Here is a 20,852-nt window from a genome sequence, read left to right as displayed (position 1 = left end):
TATATATATGTACTTGGACGATATGAAAAAGCAATGCTTCGATTACATTAATAGAGAGTGTTTTCTAACTTCTTGGTTTGTAAGAAAATGGCAAACCAAGTGGTTGTTACCCTCCTTTTGTCACCGTCTCCGACATCAGGGAGCGGAGAACCCGGGCAAGTGCACCATCTAGGAGCGTCCACTGCATGTCATTGAGAAAAAGCGACTTCCAAAGCAAATTTATGTCCATCCGCGAAGTGGGATCCGAGGGAGCGCCGCCGCTTCCAATTCGAGCCTGCTTGAGCCTGGCGTCCAACGCATGGATCTCCAGTCCTCCACTCGCTTGGAACCAAAGGGAATACGAACAACTCTCAAGCCTTGGCTCCAAAAGACCACGAGGTCGTCCGTCCTCGTCGTCGTCGTCGTCCGTCGTCGTCGCCGCCGCCGCCACGCCGTTGTTCACTATTGAAGCATTTGTCCAACCACCATTGATGATGGCCCTGTGATCATCATCATCATCATCATCATCCCAACGACTGCCACTACTTTTACGAGAAGCACCACTACCATCTCCAGCTCCATCCTCTGCCACTGCACCACCGTGATCAAAACCTAAAGCAGTTCGTTCGACCGTCCACCGGAGCCCGCTCTGTTGTCCAAATCTACGTGAACGGACGAACTGCAAACTAACGAAGGATCGAAGCAAGCGACGGGGACCATCCAACGAACGAAGGATCGAACGAACGAACGAACGAACAAACGGCAGATAGCACCAATTTAGGATCGAAGAGCAGAGGACTCACTCACTCACTCACTCACTCACGCACGCAGTTAGTACTTCAGTGTTCAATACCAAGTGGTTTGACTTTGGAGGATCACTCAATAATTGCCTTCTGAAGAAGGATTGTCGGTGTTTTCTAATTTCTATTCGTGATCATCCACCTCCGAACAAAGGTGTCGACGTTGTTCTTGTTATTGTCTTTCTTCGTGGTGGTGATACTGGAACATTATCAAGGAATATTCATATAACTTTGCCAGGTAAGTGACTCCTCGACCAAATAACATATATTTTGCTTGAGCTAAACGACTCCGTAGAATCTGGTTTGCCGGTGTTGATGAACGAAGTGGCTTTAAGTGTGTAAGAGTGTGTGTATTTGGTAGCTCATGCTCTCCTTTTATGTCATGTTGACTCCATCAATACTATTGTGCAGCATTGCTTGTGAATGTGTGTCCCTTCTCTGTTGGCCGTGTGTACGTACAATTTTGTTTGTCAAACTTGTTGCCATCAATCAATGTCGATGTCACATGTCAACATCAAGTTTTATCATCAAGACAAAATTGTTGTCCATCATCCATATTTGAAAGGGGAGACAACACACACACACACACACGCACATACAGCGCACTCTGAGCAGCGCCTACAGTCCCTCATCGATTAGGGTATGCGATGAGCTCACTCTGACACATTCAGAGAGGACATTGTTTCGTTCAGACATCGTTTTAGAGACACCTTCATTTTCAAGGGAAAAGGGAATGGGAAATATCAAAGGGCCAGCGGATCATCCTTTTGTTGTGGTTCGTATTAGTAGGGATAGGACGGTAGGGATTCCTAACAAAGGCCGTCCGTCGGTCCGTCGGTCCGTCGGTCCGTCGGTCCGTCCGTACCAAGTGGTTTGATAGGCGAGGCCGTGCGGGTCACTCAATCACTCTCATCGGCGTCGTTTGGCGAAGGAGCCAAGGCAACACCAACAAAAACGAGGTTTATCTCTTGTCTCGAATGACATTCCACGAGATTGACACATGTCATATGTAGATAGATGAGGGTCGAACCAATAATAAAGAGTGAGCTGGCTCGAGGACACTTTGGTCGGAACAGGAGTCGAGACATGCAAAGTGTGGCGCGAGAAAAAGGTCCCCATGCTCTCATCTTTCAAAAAGTGACGGAAATCAAAGCAAAGCGCCCTTTCAGGTGACAGCGGTCCCATTACATCAATTAAATTCTTGGCCGTTCAAAGACAATTCCGCCGTCGATCCAATTGAATTTTCAAGGAAAGACAGCCCTCAGCAGATTATGACGAGCAATAACCTTTCAGAATAGTAATGCCGACCAAGGAAAGGGCAACTCCGAGGCTTTGATTGATAGGAGGTTGATCCCCTCGCGGGAATAGCCAATGAGAACACGTCTCTGCATTTCAACCAGAGGCAACAAATCAAAATCCATCCTCAAAAATTTGTTTCCTCTCTTTCGTTTGTGCGTGCATTCGTTCATTCGTTCTTTCTTTCGCTTGGCTGATGATATGATTACAGGGGCAGCAGCGGGACTAGCACTTGGTAGTAACTCGAGCAGTTGGTTGGTTGGTTGGTTGGTTGGTTGGTTGGCTGGTTACCTGTCAACTCCGAACCGAGTGATGACGTTTTGATTGACAGCTTGAGGAGCACCAGTGAGCAGCACTCCAAAGCAAAGCCAATCCAAGGCAGCAATGGCTTTTAGGTGGAATTCCCACCAACCAATGGCATGCCAGATCAAAATTTGAAATCACGCCTTTTTGTTCCATCTTTCAGGTAGATCATCCCCTTCGGCTAAATCCACAGTGGGTACCATGGATCCAAGAAGGTGAATCCACACTAACGATAATCTATGTGTATAATTGTTCATTATTGTTTTGTAACACTCTTAACTTGGGTTTGCAGGTCTCCCTCACCCCACTCGTCGGATCCATTCGAGAAGATCAAGCAGACACAAGAATTACTGAGCAAAATCATGATGGCCTCATTGGTGCCCAACGTATCAGGCATATCTTCGTCTGTACCGCAATCCCAATTGCTAAGTTACCAAATGGCCCAAATCCAGATGCTTCAGCAAATGGCTTACATGCAGAAACTGGCACAAGATCAGAGTCAAAACAATCGACCGGAAGAATCTCCACAATCACCACTGGATTTGTCATCACAATTTTCCATGTTCAAACCCCAAGAGACCAACCATCAACAAGCCGAAGACATTCTCAAGACATTTCCCCATCTGGCACATTTAGGTTATGGCGGACTTCCCGGGCTCTCAGGTACATTATACTGTTCATTAGGTTTGAGAAGACCATCTACAAAATCTAAGCAATGCGATAAAGCAGACCGGTAACCAAGAGTCATCTTTATTCACAGGACTCCCAACATCCCGGGCCCATCAGGTTGCCATCCCGAAAACACCTAGCCCCTCCAGCCCGTCGAGAAGTCCTCCCGGATCCAACGCCAAATTAAGTGGTTGGCAAAGTCAGTGGCTTAAGCGAAGTTCCGTGGAGGAACAGGAGGTGTTCAAATGCTCAACTTGCCAAGGATCGTTTTCATCATTTCAAAGGCTGACGGATCATATGGTACAAAGTGGACATTTTGCCACGGAATCTTCTCCCAGCTTTGCCAGCTCATCATCCCAAAGATCTGCTTCCCCCAAAAAATCAAGAGCTTCATCAGATCTTCAACCAAAGAGAGACATCCTCAAGGAGCCTTTGCCCATGCCCAGGAAGCTAGTTCGTGGCCAAGACGTTTGGTTGGGTCGTGGAGCTGAGCAAACCAAGAACATACTGAAGTGTATGTACTGTCAGGAAAGCTTTCCATCCCTCGAAATTCTTACCTCTCACATGAAGGAGACGGGACACTACGCCAAGGTGATTTCGCAAGATCAGATCACTTCGTGGAAAGGTCCACCGCCAAGAAATACGGATTCCCATTCAAAAAGCTCCCCCAGGCACGAGTTGAACGAGGTCCAATCCGTCCTGACCTGCCGTGTTTGCCAAGAGCCCTTTTCCACTCTGAAAGATCTTGGTGAACACATGCTCCGAACCAACCACCAGGATCCGGCTACGTCCATGAGTCTGGCCAGATCAATGAAGAGGGACTTTTCGGATTTTCCTGGACCTCGCAGTGGATCGGTATCCGGCAATCAAGGGTCCAAAAGGCAAAAGTCGTTGCCGGTGAAGACGCTCCTTGAACTGGAGCGATCCAAACGTGACGTGACGAGCTCACCAGTGGGCAAGAATGGATCCATGACCCGATCACCTTTGTCTTCACCGGGATCTCCGTCTCCCATTGGCGCCGGAGTGGACTCGGAAAGCATCTCCCGACCTCTGTCCACCAAAAGTGCGTGTTCTTCCGTTTCGACGGAATCAGCCGCAATCTCGCAAGCAAAACCGGCGCCAAAGAAGAGTTCACTTGGATCGCTAGAAGACCTTATTCAGGCCAAGTTCCACTCAGTCTTGAAAGGTGGACAAAACCCTGCTGTCCCCCACCTTTCCAAGTCGTCTCCAATGCCTGAGGACAAGGGCGTTTCCCCGCCTCGCAACGACAACCCCTCTTCCAAGGAATCCCCTGGGTCCGACCCATTAGCCGCTCTTCAGCTTCTTTGTCAAGATTCTTCCGCCAAAACTACCAAAGAACCTTCACCCCGCACCACTCAAGATTCGGGTTCAATCCTAGCCTTCTCCTGGGCTTGCAACGAGGCCCTGGCTCGCAGTGGGGATTCTCACCTGATCCAATGTCCCTATTGCGATACCACGTTTGCCTCCAAGGGTGCTTATCGACACCACTTGAGTAAGGTCCATTTTACCAAAGACGACCTGGTACCGCCTACACGAATGCAGAAGAAAACGCCGGATAGTTTGGCCTCTTCCTCACCCCAACCTCAGGACGAAAGTTTTGGCGAGAAACCAAAGGAGGAAGTGAACGAAGAGGATGGCGGCGAACCACCCAAAGAGGGCAGTCAGAATAAATATCAAAAATACACCGAAATGGCGAAACAGCTCTCGTCGCAAGCAAATACTAAGCCACTCTCATCTCCGGCCTGATCCCCCCTTCAAAAGGGCCAAAGGTAGGACAAGCTCAGGAGATGCGAGCTTGGTCTTCCGTTGGGAACCAGATGGTGGTGGTGGAGCAAGTACTACTGCACTGCCAGTTGATCAGGAGACGAGCAAGTCGAGTTTACAACTGACCGATCATTCACGATTAATTGATGAATTGTCTGTGAAAGCCTGATGATCACCATCTCTGGACTGCGAGAATGCGATTGTATGTGTATGCGAGTGCGCCAGTGGATGTGCGGATCGCACTTCCCCATCAGGATGGATATCAGACCGGTGAGAGGTCAGGTTCATGATGAAAATGAAGAATCATAAAGCCGCTCCCATCGAGTTGGGAAGTTTTCGGGAGGTGATCAATGAGCAGGCCGAGTTAGAGGGGCACTCGAATAATGATGCTCACTGCTGATGGAAATGGATCACGACCAACCAAGGGTAGTGGAAGCGACGAGGAAGGAAGGAAGGAAGGAAAGAAAGAAAGAAGGAAGCAAGGGAGAGAAAAGGGCATTCCAATAAACAGATCAGATCATGATAAAACACAAAATAACATCGAAAAGACCCCCAGAAGATCTCGATCTTTTGTAGTCATCCATCAAGAGGCCAATTGATGGATTTGCTTCGTCGCCCTTCGCCGTTTTCATCCTCTGCCTTGACTGGCTAAGAAGATCAGTGGGTCGGTCATTCATTGGTTATACAACATCAGCCAAGATCAAAGAGTCTCTCTCATTCCAGCAACACCGAAATCAAAGAGAATCATATACGTAAATATAGAGGTCACGCAATTTACAGAAATTGACAACTTGTTTATTATTTATTTATTTATTTATTCACCTTCTCTGTCTGCTATTGATTTGGACATCAGTGGAAACGAAGGAAAGACTGGACGAAAAAGTTGATCCTAGTATATTTACAGTGCGGCGATAAACCAAAGGGATTGACAAAAAACTCACAGTTAGCATGATTGATATTAAAGCCCGAGAAATTCAATTGGCTCTTGAAGGAGACGACATTCGTCACAAATGTCGGAATGTTCGCCAGCGAGATATCGACAACTGGGAGTCCGGATAGTGCCCTGGAACTCTCGGTTGTGCTCTGACCCTGAACTTCCGCGAACCATCATGCTTCCTTTGAAGTTCTCATCCACTTCGATATGTCGGAAAAACTTGCGAATGGTGGGTTGAAGGACTTCGTGGTTGGCCTTTAGATATCGGGCATGATGGGTCAATTCGGGATCTGGATAGCCCACACACAAACGGAAAGAGGCCACCCCTTCGAGCAAGGGTGCGATCTGTTTGTTCCGTTCAAAGTCCGGCATGGATTTGGCAATGGGAACGCCATTGAGACTGATGGTGGCCTTGAGGTCGTGAGAAATATGGACCCGATGTTCCACAATTGAACTAGCTTGTTTCAGTCCCGAGAACTGGTGAGGAAGACTGGTGTTATAGCTCTGCAGTTGAGGACACACGAACGTACATCCGGCGTCGGGAGAGGTCCCCTCCAATTTCCACACACTCTTATGATGAGACTTTCCATCAGTGGAGAGTGAGGTGGTGCGTTTCCGCAGAGCTTTGGCTGACGGGATGGCGGTCGAGGTCTTGGACAGGTTTTGGAACTCTTCACTATCATTCTCTCCCAAAACGGAACGATTGATGACCAAGTCCTTGAGACTCGAGCACTCTTTGCAAGTGTCGCTCACGCGGCTTTGCGCCAGAACTCGACACTGACGCGAACGAACCGTTCCAGCGTAAGTGCGACCATTCTGACTCGACCCGATGAAGGTTTTGTCCACGAACATGTCGGGCTTCCTTGGGTCTTTGGCCACGGTTTCCACCATTTCCGGAGCAAACGAGCCGAAGCAAGGACGTAGGGTGAGAATCTGGTACAGCAGGTTGAGAATGCCTTTTTGAACGCAATCATGCACATGTTTCTGAATGATCTTGGGAGAGACGCTCAGATGATTGATGAGCAAGTGAGGTACGACCGAGGGTTTCAAGGTGAGTTCATAGCGCAAAATGGCCGACACATCTGGGTGAATGAACGACATTTTACGAGAGGCTCCATTGCCTGGCTCCACGACAAATCGCATGATAGCCTCGTCGCATTGGACCACGTGCCAGTCGCCAATCATGTTCTTGGTCAAATTGGCATTAGTGCTTTCTTTTAGGGTGAAATAATCTCTGGCTGACAAGGGTTCATTTGGAGACTCGCCGACACCTTGATCGGACATTTCCGAATTGGAACTTGGTGACCGTGTTCCCAAGGCTCGTGGAGCGGTGGAGGCTCCTGCTCCAATTCCAGAATGTTGCAACAACTTATTGATGTATTCGGCTTCTCCAGGTTCTAAATCCTCGGCCAGGATACCGCTCGAGTCCGAAAGACGACGGCGTTTAGCTCCACCTTCATTGGAATGGGAACTGGAACCGCTACTCAAACGAGGGCGTTTAATCAGGGCGGCCATTTCCTCGTCTTCCTCCTCGGTTTCTTCAGCTTCCGTGACCAGATCGACGATTTCCACAAAGTCTTCGCCTCGATTTTCAATCGCCTTGGCATTCTCCAGAAAGTTGATGAATTTGGTGAGCAGAGTTTGGATGAGGTCTCGCTTGAACTCGGTCATCTTGATGTGGACTCGAAGTTTCGGCGATTCCATGCCAATGGCCTCGAGGAGATTCTTCCAAATCAGTCTGTTGTAGTCACCCGCTCGTGAGATGTCGCCATCCAAGTTCATCAAGACGAGGAGCCCGTCAATTGAGATGTAGGCAAAGTTGTCTCCGCCATCATTCAGGAAGCAATCACTGCCTTGGAGACCTCGATCCTTCAGCGGGGTCACCGGGTCCTCAAAGATGTCATATTCCCCATGACACGAGGTTCCCTCAGCTTTGTCATAGAGGCCAGCAAACCCATAGCTGATGTGCCGGGACAGATAGATGCGATTTCCGCAGATCTTGAAAGGGATCGCCTGATTGCAAGTCATCAGAATGAGCTTATGGACAGCGGGAAGATCGGCTTCGGCTTTGGTACTGTTGAACGTGAGTGCGTGAGCAGCTCCGGATTGGAAGGTGGTCAAGAGGGCTTCGATGAATTTCTCCTTGTTTTCGAGACACACAATCATGGGCTCCTGAGCGTCCAGAATGGTGAGTAAGGCTTGAACGGAGATGAAAGCGAAGCGCTCGCGTTTACCCCCCAGGTAGCTTTGAGTCAGGTCGAAACCATTTCGGCTCAAGATGTCATTGATGGGCGTGTAGCCCCGAGTGCAGGTCATGATCGCCTTTTCCAATCCGATGTTGTCGAAACAAGCTCGTCGCTGGAGGAAGAGTACATTGTCCTTGATCTTGTAGCGAATGGGCTTGAAACCGGAGCCGATCTTGATCATCTTCTCCGAGGTGGCATCGTTGGCACCTTCTTCACCCAATTTCTGCAACAAATGGACATCAGGCACACAGTTCTGCTCATTCATCGCTTCGAGGATTTCCGACTTGAGCAAGTTGACTTTGGTCTTGTCTTTGAACGGCCCGAACTCGGTCTCGAACAAACAGAATAGAGCGTGGAGGGAGATGTTGCAGTATTTGGACTTGCCTTGTCGAGCGAAGGAACTCTCTAGATTGAGGCCCCGCTGACTCAGCAGCTTGCAGATGATAAAGTAAGCCTTGGAGGGATTGTGGTCCAAATACTTGGGACTGAATCCGATTAGCTTCATGATTTGCAAGGTATTCAAATACACGTGACCCTTGATCAGACGAAAGGCCACACTCTCAAAGGATTTCAGAGTGAGTTTGCGATTGTCCTTCAGGCTGGCTTTGTCTTGCTCCAATTCATCGAGTCGATCGAGGAACTGCCTCGAATGACCCGACTTATTGCCCAAGAAAAACGTGTTCTGAACGAGGACCTTCAAGGCCGAAGTCGAGACGAATGCCCGTCGACGGCCTTCATACAAAAAGGCATCGTCCAAACAGATCTTAGCTTGCTCAACTAATCGATCCATGGCCCGGAATGATCTCGTCGTGGGCTCTTTCCCACTTGAATGGAACAGGGTAAAGATGGAGGCCAAGTCCAAATATATGACATCGTTCACCAATTGGAAAGGAACATAGCCTTGAAGTATTCGCACTCGAGCCTTATCATCTAGAAAGCTGATTGAGGCGTCATGAATGTCTTCCAGTCCCATCTCTTCGGCTCCTCCGTCTTCTGTGTCATCATCGGCATCAGCGTCATCCTCATCGTCGTTGTAGAAGTTCATCCGACCCGGACTGACAGATTTGCCGCCGGCGGGATGTGCACCTTCCTTCCTGGCCTTTAGACTGGCCGTCTCTTCAGTTATAAGCCTTTTCAAATCATCCTTTAAGAGCTCGGTTTGACCTCCCAAGGGAGAGACGAGTTTCCTCTCGATTAGTTTGAACAGACACTCGGCGGCGATGAACTGATCCGCTCCCTTCTTGAAATACGAGGGAAAAAACGGGAACTTCACATCCAGGAGTCGAGCCCGTCGCTTTAACCTGGGCACAAGGCGGTCTTCGTCTGATAGGAAATTGGACACGCTTGACAAGTGGAGAAAGATCTTGCTGTGTTCCACTCGAGACGGGATGTCTCTTCCCAACACTTTGCGCATGATTAGATCGTCTCCATTGGCCATCAAGGGCTGGGGCGCTTCCTCCGCTTTCAACTGAATGGGACGGGTGGACGCAAAAGTCGCCGCGTGGGTCGCGACGGGTGACAATACGTCAGCTGGTAGTGGGCTCTGGCAAGTGGCTTTCAACCTCTCGCTCTCAGCTTCCACCGCCTTCAAGGATTCCTTGAGGGCCAAGGTCTTGGTGGGGTCGGCAAAGCCTTGCCCCACCAAAATTTTGACCGCGGTTAGTGAGATGTGGGTTCGCCGATTTCTAGGTGCCTTGTCGCTAATGTAGTTACGCTTCTCGTACAAATAGTGCTGGTCGGGATCCAATGACATCAAGGTGAGAATCTTGTCGGCTTTGCGGTAATCTGAGCATCGTATCACGTACATTCGTCCCAAGGCTGCGAACGTGGAACATTTTTCCAAAAAAATGTCGCCGCCTTTGATGATGAATCCCACGGATTTATCGTCGAGTTGAAGGAAATGATCGTCCGCGCAGCATTTGGTGGTAAAATGGTACTGCCTTCCACAACTGCTCCCGCAAGATTCGGTGCCTGAGTTCATCCCGCCACCTCCTTCAGAACCACTGGGCATGGATTCGTCCTCGGAAGAGGCCGTGAAATAACGGATTTCATCATCCTCGGAAGACAGGGAACTCGTTCGTGGGGTGTAAGAGCCTGCAAGAATGGATAGGAAAAAATGAGATTATTTTGTTCATTGTTTTGTTCATTGGAAATAGTGCCCAAAAAGTAAAATGCAAAGTGACGCAATTAGAAAGGCCAAGACCCCCCCTCAAAACACATGAGAATCATGAAGAACGTTTGCGTTCGTCACTTACTGGATCGTAAAATCATGTCGATGTGAAGCTGGAGCTCACTCAAGAGGCGATCACGGCGTTTGCTGATAAAATCGGCGCGTTTCTCGATGTGATCAAACAATTTCAAGAGCATCTCTTTCCGTTCTGGACTGGACAAGAGATCGGATTGGACCAGCACTTGCAAGCTCGTCAGAGCAATGTGAGATCGCTGACTGTACGAGGCCTTCTCTGTGGCGGCCGTGGATTTGTAGCACCGCCGGAAGGCCTCCCTTTGACGGATGCCGTGATCACTCAAGATCTTGTCCACAGGTTGCCATTTGTTTCGCATGGCCAGCTTGAGTTCCCCCAAGATGGTGAACGATCCGAGAATCTCCAGGTATATCTTGCCCTTACACACGATGAAGGCAATTTCCACACCCACGATGGTGATAGTATCGTCAACTAGACGAGAATCCTTGGTTTTAGGTGATCGATCTTCGAAGGGCTGGTAGGTGTTCAACATATCCTTGATGGCTTGATTGTAGATGCCATCATGAATGAGGCTCTTGAGTGCTGACCAGGACACAAAGTCCTTCCGCCAAGAGCTCTCGTCGGCCTTTTCTTGGACCAATTTCACGACGGCCTTGCACTCGCGAATATCCGAGGACAGGGGAATGATCTGTTGGATGAGTTCCAATATGGACTCCAACTTGAAGTGAACGATGGACCCGCTTTGACGATACGTGACATCCTGATTGAAGATCTGAACGGTGGAAGTCACGGGCGGCTTCTCGTCAGAGGACGACGACTGACTATTGGTCGAAGATCGTCGAAATCGACGCATTCTCACGGGTCGGATCTTGTCCATGAGTGCAAACTCGGCCTCTTTCAAGTGAGGAACGGTGATGGTCTGAGCCACGCCAGTTTTGGCATCCCTGGGACATGCGTTAGTCATCATGGAGCTTGACACGGGTTCTTCGATGAGGGTGGGCTTCAATCGACGCGGTTGTTGCACCACCACAAGACTGGATTCGTCGTCGGAATCGAGTTCGATAACTCGGGGATCTTGAATCCGGGGTTGAGCTCGATGTACGGGTGGCATATTTACTTTCCTTTTTGGAAACAGGGGGATGAATGATCAATTGAATATATGGATAGAACTATGTTAATGGGAGTGAATTAGGAACAACAGTGATACAAGTTGATGATACGATAAATGACTTAAAGCAGAACAAGAGCTGGTTTTTAATGCTTCCTTCTTCTTCTTCTTCTCTTCGCTTTTTTTTTCTTTCGGTTTGGGCCAATCGAAACGAATTCTTTGCGAAAGGCGCCCACTAATCTTTTAGTGTTCTGAATGAATGGTGGTGGGGGCGATTAATCCGAACACCTCAAGTCACCTTCTGTTTTAGCCAGATGGACTTGCCGGTTAACGATTAATCGCTGCTTGAGATGAGACTTTCTCGCTCAGAACAACAGCCTGCTTCTTGAGGCAAAGAGGATCCACGCGGATCGATCAATGCGCTCAATCGAAACACAATGGATGAAAAACTACTACACACGTGAAACACACAGGCCTTGGTCTCGATAGAGTCAAGGCCCGATGAGATGAAAGGAATAACACCGCAGACAGCCCGTGAAATGGGCAATGAGACACACGAGCTGCGGGGTGGGGAGCTAGAACCTTTTCTAGACTTGTCCTCAAACACTCGACATTCACTCGCGCTTAATCACCTCACTGACAGCCATGATGAATCGAAGGCACTTAATACACGCACACGCGAGGCTGAGCGGACTGAAAAATCTTTACGGGCACACGGGGGGACACGGCCTGGCCTTGATTATTCAACGGGGCAAAGGCGCAGGAGCCAGGCTCACTGAAGCCCACGGCGGCCAAGTCACTACTAAAGTCACGGCTATAATCACGAGGAGTCTTTTGCTTGCTGGGCTGTTGGAGAGTCTGTTCTTCCACGAACTGAGGGGGCACACGATAATCTTTCTCGGGGGCGAAGGAGGCCACGGAGCCTTCAGTCATGACAGGCGAGCGAGGAGCCACTCCGGAACCCGAATCACGGGCCAAGCGAGCGCAACCGCAACCGAACACACGGGCTGAGACGGCTTTAGACGCGGCGGCGAGGGCAGCAGTGGGCGTCGTTGGGGTGGGCGTGGGTAAAGATCTTCGTATGGTCATTGTGCATGCGGAGGAATGCCGAAGTGGACACATGGTGCGAGTAGGAAATGAATCTTGAAAGCCAACGCGATCGAACCCAGGGAAGGTAAACGGGTCAACGAGGAGGGAAAGACACCAACGGCGACGCTTATCGAACAAACGCGCGGCTGAAAGGGAAAAAAATCAAATCTTCATATTGACATTAAGGGTAGATAGAGCCCCCCTAGACGAGGAGGATGACGAGGAAAAATGGGGTCAACCGTTAACCTGGCCCATGGACGAGTGATTTCTCGCCATTTAGAACATTGACGAATTTGGAAAGGGCAACGTAAAAGTCAAGGCCCCAGGCTGATCCACGGGATGATCGAGCCACGGGCCCGACTAAGGGCAGCCGAGCCGCCTCATCCTTGGGGACATCTGGAAGTTCTCGGTCGTGACCTCTTTGGTCTGCGTCAAGCCATGAGAAAACTAGCCACATTGGGATGGACCTGAGAAATGAGGTCAAGGCCCGATCGACGATCGACGATGATGGACGATCGCTATCCTCGAGCCAGACCCGCTCAGACCCGCTCAGACCCGCTCAGACCCGTCCAGACGGCTCTCAAACTCAACTCGTGTTCTGACCGCCAGAGGGCCACCCAGTGTCTCCCAGTCAGCCAGCCAGTCAGCCCACCCATCAAAAAAACAGAGACACTGATGAGGAAACTAACGGGATCGGTCGGTCTGTGGGAGGGTAACATCCCTCCCTCCCACTCAACCCAACGCCTATCCTTCGATTCTATCGATCTATTCCCATTCTTGAACAAAAATCTTACATGGTTTGGCCGGAACAATCGACAAGCCAACTCAGTGAGTCAAATGATGATGATAATAATAATGATAATGAAGGTGGTGACAACACACCCACCTATCCGGCAATCTTCACTTCAATGAGCAGTCAAAGCCAGTCTCGGCTTTAATCCAAACGTAGCTCAGGGCTGCCGTGCCTTCGATGGGTCGGTGGGCGGGTGGGGAACCGTGGATATGGGCGGCGAATATTGCGGCTCAATGACGAAATCACTAGCAGCTTCAGGACTCCTGACTCTTGACTCGTTGCTTTCTGGATGCAAACTGCCTGACTGCCTCTGGCTGCTTGGAGCACACCAGCAGGCCGTCCAATGGAGGGTAGGCACAATAGCCGCCAGCCAGGCAGGCACCCAGACACTTGGCTGATAGGCAGCACAACAGTACAGGCCAGCCTGCGCATGCAGAGATGACGAGGTGCCCCCTGTGGGTGCCCCCCCCCCACATTCAGGGATGCCAGACTCAGTGGCCTGAGGCTGTTTTTTTTAAAGAAACAACCAGCCCCGTCTACAAAAACTAAAACATACCTTTTTAAATTCTTTTTCGACAAAATGGCCAACCACGTTACTTGTTATTCTGCTGATATTAGTAAAAGTGCCGTGGTCACCGATGAAGTTTCAGATCTGGTTCAGGTGATGACTTAATCCGCCGCCCTGGCTGGCCCTGCCTGGATTGGGTCGAGCCAGGTCCAAGTTAAACTAGATTGCTAGAGGCCCCCAATTCCAGCAGGCACAGAGCAGAAGGGTAGCGACCCTAGCGACCCTGGGGCTAGTCCCTCATTCTGATGTTGCAGGTTGCTAACAGCTGAGTCTTAAAAATGAAGATCCACCCTATCGGGCAATTCTGCATAGTGGCTAGATGGGCAGGAGGGCTAGTAGCTTTCAGCTCCTCCAGCCCGCAAAGAGCGAGGATAAACATCACTCGGTTTGCCAGAGTCAGCGATCTGGTCTTTATGTCAGCCTTGGCCAAGTTATTATGCGTATTACAAAATGCTTCACCCAGTATGCCTTGTCACAGCGCTATGACCTATACTTTCCAATTGCTAAGGCCGACAGAATAGTGCCACACAAAAGTATGGCTGGAGGCACTACACTAGAAAATGATTGACAGTTGCTTCTAAAATGGTTTTGAAAGGAGAGGAATAGCCATGAAATACGATAGAATACTTGTTGTTCAAGCAAGCGTATTAGAAACAGCGAGGCTTGATCATCTGAGCCGCAAGCATATGTTCTTTCTGTGTAAGCGAGCCAATTGAAATGTAATTTCACATCTTCTGATGGTTTGGACTATCTCAGACTGAACTTCTCACATAAAGACAATCCCTAGAAGAAACTCAATCGTTTCACATGTAGGGATCATGCACTCTCGGAGGGAGGATTTTTCTGGCCAATCGTGGTAGTGAGGTTATTTTCTTTTTCTTCTTTTCTGACCATTTTACAGTAATCTATTAAGAATGAGCCAAATTTACCTAACCATTGAGACATGCCCATTGGAACCTTCATGGAGTGGTCTATGATCATGCTTATCGGAAACATTCTTATTCATGTGCGTGTATCAGAACTCAAGCCCGTTTCTCGATCCAGTCATGAGCCAACTGGAACGGAACGATTCATTTGTCATTTTTGCACAGTTAGGGACACCCTGATGACTCATAGAACACCAAAAATAAATGAATTTCTAGTCTTTCAAACATATTGAGTCGACTGGATAATACTTGCTCAGGACACGATAACTCCATATTTTATATCCACAGTCGCTAACCAACATGATCTGGGAAGTTGTGTTGAGGAAAATATTCTCTTGCAGGCTTGATGTCTCTCTTTTTTCTGGCTCCTCGTAGTTGGAATTCAAGGTTTGGGTCACCCTGCCCTATTTGTTGACATCTTGAAGCCAAATTCAGCTGATCCAACCCAATTTTCAGCTGTCGAAAGCCCCTCGCTTCCTTCTCCGTTGAACTTTCAAAGCGTCAACTGCATATCAATCACGGTAAGGCCCTTAAAAGCCCTCGGGTTGGCCTGACCCTGGCCCAGCGGGACTAACAATTTTCTCTGTTAATTTCAGTGCATTTTCCTAGTCCGATCGAAACCCCTGCGCCCTAACCATGCAGAACGAGGCTGGAGAATACGTGGATATGTACATCCCCCGAAAATGGTAAGACTGACTGAGATAGAGAATCCGACCATATCCAACTCATCTTGCGTCCCACTAGACCTAATTGTCCCAATCAGTTTGAGACCTGTGCGAGGTTCTAAGACTATGGGGTCCAGACGTTGCAGGTGGATTTTGGCCTTCAACTTTGGCGGGGTAGCTTGCCCGGTCGTTGGTTTTTAAGTGGTTTCAACGCTCGGTTGATGGCATGGCTTTGATTTGGTAGAGGTTGTCCAGGCAAGAGGCAGAGAGTGTATTTTATTGGAATTATGTGAGCCTACATTAGGGGTTGTACATATATATTTTGGCTAAGAAGCTAAGTCCGTTCTCAAGAGGCATCTTCTCCAGTTATCTTGTAACTGATAGCATGATTATTGATTAATGGCTAGCAGGCTCCTACAAAATATGTTGGATTTTTAGCCCAAATATGTCATTTTTATGTTGCATAAAACAACCCAAATATGTTGATTATTAAATCAACTAAAACGCTTCGGTTTAATGTGTCTGTCCCGTTTAATGTTTTAAAGCTATGTTTGGCTTCCATGTCAAGCAACACGTAGATGAAAAGAAATATCACATTATTTTATCTTCAAGCACCGGTAATTGAACCTTCTATCCCTAAGAAGTAGATTCTTGCCATATCCATGCTGGCTCTTGATTAGCAGACCTTGGAAGAAAAAGTTGCCACTTGGCCAAACTTTTTTGCTTGTTGGGGAAAAAGTGAGATAAGGTTGGAAAATATGAGAAAAAGTTGAAAAAGTGTGGAATGAACGAATAAAGGTGATGAATTGCAAAAACGTTGCTGCCATGGCCAAAATGTCATTGTCAGTCCTGTATATTGCCTTTTTCTGGTGCCAAATTCTAGGGAAGCAATTGTTAATACTGGATGATCTATTGAGCTTCTTTATTCTATTGACAAGAAATTAAATCTTCTTTAGGACACTTTTTTAGTCATTCCGATGTTATGGTACAGTATACAATTGATTCTATTCGAGAGTCTAGTGCTATAAGGCTATAAGGGCCCTTATTTGCAAGAATAACGTCACACGAGCCAAAGAATACGGGAAGAGGTACGGTAGATTGCCAAACAAACTGCTCTTGCTTTGATTTGAAAGCAATATATTTTCCAGTGGCTCGGGTCACTAATTATAAATAAGATTTTGATAGAATTAGCCAAAAACAACACAAACGCATTGTAATTCAATAAAGAAGAATCGGTCCAATCAGCCCTCTAGTTGGTGGAGGCTGAATCACAAGTCGCCCTCTAAAGTGCAGAACGTAAATCATATTTCATGCAGCGTAAGAGGGCTAATGCTTAGGGCACTTTTACTTATGATTTGATTAGTGTCCAATAAATTGTCAACACTTTTGGCATTATGAAATTCTCCTATTTGAAGGGTGACTAAGAACTTGGTGCAAAGCCTGATCAAAAGTGCTTCTTAAGATGGCAAGGTGACAGTAAAGCATCACACAAAGCAACAAGAGAATCATTTAGTACTTTGGACCATTACTTTATTCAATATGTAATTTACGTCAAAAAATTGTGCCCGGTGGCTGTCGCGCATCAGTCTACTAAACCTGGGCCATACAGCTAATATCAACCTTATGGGCTATTCTACTTTGACTAGAGAGTTGTAATAGCTTTGCAGTTATTTTTACTCATAAAATTTCTGATAGTCAATAACACATTACTGTTTGATATTCTACATTTTTGTATGATGTCATTTTTTGTTTTTTAAATGAGTGTTGTGACATATGCTTTTTCCAGTATTAACCTAACTCAAGATTTGACAGAAATTGTTCCGAAGTCAAATAACATGTTTAAAAGTCCGGAGAGCACAGTTGAAAGTGGCCTAGCAGCATTCTAAGTAGTTTCATTTCAGTAGTTGGCGTTCTAAGGAAAATGATGCCCGCACACGTTATTCTTGTTTTGCTAAGGGCATTGGTTAGTTTTGTGTCGGTTTGGTTCCGCTAGCCGTATAAATAGGCTAGGTTCATGTTGGAAAGGAGAAATTACGGATAATAGGAAAGGCTGATAAGCCAGTTGGTGTTATATTTTGGGCCCCAAGTTAATAGCAGTTTTCTCAACCTTCACATCTTCGTGATGAAGCCTGAGGGCGGCTTTACACTCGGATAGAAAACCGAGATTGAATCGGGTTTGAGGATTGAAGTTAGACTAGTGTTGGGGCGAGTCCAGCAGAGGACTCGAGTCTTTCATTGTACTCCAGTCGAAAAAAAAGACCCATACACCTAAAACTCGCCCCAGCACTAGTCCTACTTCAGTCCTCAAACCGCATTCAATCTCGGTTTTCCATCCTAGTGTAAAGCCACCCTTACATTGGGTTTCTTGTGTGTTGTTGAGACATCTTGATATTGAAATCAACCATGCTTTCTTTGACTCTTCTTCATTCATTATGATTTTTCATGGTTGATTTTCAGCTCGGCCAGCAACCGAATCATCGCGGCCAAGGATCACGCCTCTATCCAGATCAACATCGCTGATGTGGACGAGACCACCGGGCGTATGACGGGCACCAACAAGACCTACGCCATCTGCGGCGCCATCCGAAGAATGGGCGAGTCGGACGATTGCATCAACCGATTGGCGAAAAAAGACGGCATCATATCCAAAACCTTTTGAAGTCGATTCGCCAAGTCATGATCTTGTTTTTTATGGCTAACATGTCCACCTACACGGTCTGTGGGAAATAATAAAAAGGTCACGGCCCTAATAAAAATCTCGATTGATTTTACTTCGATTGACAATCGTAGAACGTAATAGCATGCATACCTGACCAACTCAACTACCACCTGAAGTCTTTTTGTTCGGCAATTTCCATCTCCATCTTCTGAATTTGAAGCTCCAGCAATCGGCACTCGAGCCGAATCTTATTGACCCGCCACACTTGAAATTCGGATTCAAGATCAATTGAAACCTCGCTAGTCGGAATTGAACCACGAGGTCGTTTCTCGGCCTTATTCAAACGAAAAGCTGCCGGCTTGCTCGGCTCTTCCTCAACTTTGTCTCTCTCATTTGGTTCGTCAGACTGAACTAATGGCTCGTGAATCGACATTGCATCGGAATAACTGGCCATTGCCAAATTTGGATCGATATCGCCTCCGGGGAAACCCACCTAATCGGGCGCTTCAGAGTCCTGAGAGTCTGCATGAGGGGCGACGAAGATAGAATGACTGGAGACAGACACATTTTCCGAATTAAATACCTCTGACTCTTATGCTCATTTGAAGTGTTGAGAATAAGAAAGCAGTAAAAATCGTGCATGTTCAGTGCTTGTGTATTCAATAAACAGGCTTTTGGCTTTCTGAGAAAACCTTCTCAAACCTGGGCTTCACGGTTGAGGTAAATAATTTTTTTGTTAGTTTCCTAACTGGCACATGATTATGGAACATTTTTAGGGCGGATTTACACTAGGATGGAAACCCAAGATTGAATCCGGTTTGAGGATGGAAGCAGGACTAGTGCTGGGGCGACTCAAATCTTTCACTGTACTGAAGTCGAACAAAAGGACTCATATTGCAAAAAACTCGCCCCATCACTAGTCCTACTTCCATCGTCAAAACGGATTCAATCCTGATTTTCCATCGTAGTGTAAAGCCGCCCTAAGATTTTGACAAGCGTAAAGAATAATTTTCTAAATTGCACAGGTTACTTTTGGTGATTTGACATCAAATGACTTTCATTTAGCTTTTTAGAAACTTTTAATGAGCTGCTTTACCTCTGTACATAATTGTATGAAGTTTGAACCCGTGATCTCAAAATCAAACCTCACGAAAGGTTGCATTTTCGAGACAAATCAAAGCTCGATTTATATCTATCAAGCCACGGTTCGATCTGCTTGTGTCTTACTTGAGTCCAAGATGGCTAATACTGGCAAAATTCGACTTTGAAGGAATTTCTGCCATTTTCTGCCAGGTGGTCAAAAATGGCTTTTAGTAACTTCCCATCCAAGTTATATTCTCGTTGGCAAAAATCCACTTTGAAGGAATTTATGCCACTTTCTACCACCATTTTCTGCCACCTGGTCAAAAATAGCTTTTAATGATTTCCCATCCCTGCTAATACGCGATGGGAAAAATTGAGATTGATCGAATTTCTGCCACTTTCTGCCACAAGCATCGATTGGGAAAATCGAGATTGATCGAATTTCTACCACTTTCCGCCACAAGTGGCTGAAAATGGCCGAAAATGGCAAAAAATGGCAGAAATGGTTTGAACATGGTCAAAAATGGCCGCCGGTGGTTAAAATGGCCGATCTTGATTCTAAAAGATGTCAAAGACAAGAAGGATCATGTGGGTTGGATAAGTTTTTCCAGTGTCTTTGCTACAAAGCATATTGATATAGCATTAGCTGAAATGCAAAATGTTCCTCAAATATTGATATTTATACTGTTTGATGGCTGATTGAATTGATAACAGCATCCATAGACCACTTGCAGTATCCAAGGCCTAGCCACAACAATTACAGTTTTTTTCATAGTCATCAAAATGGTTATTGAATATGATGCAACTTTTTTAAAATGCAATTGTCGTCATTTTGACTTTAAAAAGTTTAAATCCCTGACTCCAATCGATTGTGGTGGCAAAATTTCAAACTCGATCACACACCAATGACGTTTAGTGGTTGTATCTCATATTCGATGGAACATACCCATCCCAACGTGTCAAAACTACATACAGGTAGGCTTAAAAATGAACGGAAGTGGTCGTAAATACTCGAAAAAGATGATTGATAATAAGACAAAGAATTATATTTTCTGCCATTTTTTGCCACTTATTTTGGACCATTTTCTGCCATTTTCTGCCACCAATTTCTGCCAGGTGGTGGAAAATGGCTTTTAATAATTTCTCATCCCTGCAATGGGAGGTCTGGCTAATTTTTCTGTTTTTGACATGGGTTGCATGTGATCAGTACCAAAGATTTTCGAGCATATTGAGGTCTAAATTTAAAAATGGACAAAACAGCCTCTCAATTACAGACGAACTGCGAAACAGGGCTGAACAAAGGTTGGGCTCCAGAGGATTGTGGTCGAAATTGGTTTGGCTTCAAATATTCCCGACCTAGATCCCCTGGATTTCATGATCTGGGGGGCGAGTAGAGACCAAGGCCTCTGCGTGGCTGTCAAAGGCCATGTATTTGAGAAATATAATTATATTATATATGTATATATATATATGCCTTCCAACTATAATTTTATGGGTTCAGCTCTCCGACTCATTGAAAATGAGTGCTCCTTTTTTAAGACCATTGAAATAAAAATGTAGATGGTGATATGGCTCACCTAAACACCGGTAACATAAAAGCGGACTATTTTGAAGAAAATCATGAACTCTTTTTCCGACGCATATCTAAAAGCTCTTTTCACACCAATACTTATCAATCAATTCATGAATTGGTCAATCAATCAAAAACGTGCGTATCGCTGTGTTTAACCTCATCAGGCGTTCAG

At 46.8% G+C, this 20,852-nt stretch overlaps 3 protein-coding genes across 5 annotated transcripts; 2 read left to right on the top strand and 1 right to left on the bottom strand.

The window, feature by feature from the left end:
• Positions 1-396: 396 nt before the first annotated feature.
• LOC131885978 (protein tiptop-like) lies at positions 397-5,972 on the top strand. Of its 2 annotated transcripts, none has more exons than XM_059234194.1 (4): positions 397-1,017; positions 2,542-2,593; positions 2,671-3,041; positions 3,139-5,972. In XM_059234194.1, exons 2-4 carry the CDS (start codon positions 2,580-2,582, stop codon positions 4,812-4,814), a joined length of 2,061 nt encoding a protein of 686 aa, XP_059090177.1. In that variant the 5' UTR covers positions 397-1,017; positions 2,542-2,579; the 3' UTR covers positions 4,815-5,972. The 2 variants fall into 2 exon arrangements, with proteins under 2 accessions (XP_059090177.1, XP_059090178.1); XM_059234195.1 differs by lacking the exon at positions 397-1,017 and adding an exon at positions 1,878-1,948.
• Positions 5,710-13,506, bottom strand: LOC131885977 (uncharacterized). 2 transcript variants are annotated; one of them, XM_059234193.1, is made up of 3 exons: positions 13,208-13,506; positions 10,268-12,559; positions 5,710-10,106 (listed from the first exon to the last, which is right to left on the bottom strand). In XM_059234193.1, exons 2-3 carry the CDS (start codon positions 11,325-11,327, stop codon positions 5,791-5,793), a joined length of 5,376 nt encoding a protein of 1,791 aa, XP_059090176.1. In that variant the 5' UTR covers positions 11,328-12,559; positions 13,208-13,506; the 3' UTR covers positions 5,710-5,790. The 2 variants fall into 2 exon arrangements, with proteins under 2 accessions (XP_059090176.1, XP_059090175.1); XM_059234192.1 differs by having other exon boundaries at positions 13,300-13,506.
• Positions 13,507-15,076: 1,570 nt separating this feature from the next.
• LOC131885508 (small ribosomal subunit protein eS21-like) lies at positions 15,077-18,121 on the top strand. The gene is made up of 3 exons (XM_059233569.1): positions 15,077-15,221; positions 15,297-15,386; positions 17,823-18,121. The coding sequence occupies exons 2-3, from the start codon at positions 15,337-15,339 to the stop codon at positions 18,022-18,024; spliced, it is 252 nt and encodes an 83-aa protein (XP_059089552.1). The 5' UTR covers positions 15,077-15,221; positions 15,297-15,336; the 3' UTR covers positions 18,025-18,121.
• Positions 18,122-20,852: the final 2,731 nt, after the last annotated feature.

The sequence above is a fragment of the Tigriopus californicus genome, chromosome 8 (genome assembly GCF_007210705.1).
Source record: "Tigriopus californicus strain San Diego chromosome 8, Tcal_SD_v2.1, whole genome shotgun sequence".
Lineage (NCBI taxonomy): Eukaryota > Metazoa > Arthropoda > Copepoda > Harpacticoida > Harpacticidae > Tigriopus > Tigriopus californicus.
Note: the sequence above shows the minus strand (reverse complement) of the source record. Positions and strands in the feature narration are given on the sequence as shown.

Excerpts from the sequence above, each read along its gene's own strand:
- LOC131885978 (XM_059234194.1), top strand. Across the intron at positions 3,042-3,138 it reads CGGACTTCCCGGGCTCTCAG|GACTCCCAACATCCCGGGCC; the intron begins GTACATTATACT and ends CTTTATTCACAG.
- LOC131885977 (XM_059234193.1), bottom strand. The coding sequence starts at position 11,327 with ATGCCACCCGTACATCGAGCTCAACCCCGGATTCAAGATCCCCGAGTT. Across the intron at positions 10,107-10,267 it reads CGACATGATTTTACGATCCA|GCTCTTACACCCCACGAACG; the intron begins GTAAGTGACGAA and ends CCATTCTTGCAG.
- LOC131885508 (XM_059233569.1), top strand. The coding sequence starts at position 15,337 with ATGCAGAACGAGGCTGGAGAATACGTGGATATGTACATCCCCCGAAAA. Across the intron at positions 15,387-17,822 it reads ATGTACATCCCCCGAAAATG|CTCGGCCAGCAACCGAATCA; the intron begins GTAAGACTGACT and ends GTTGATTTTCAG.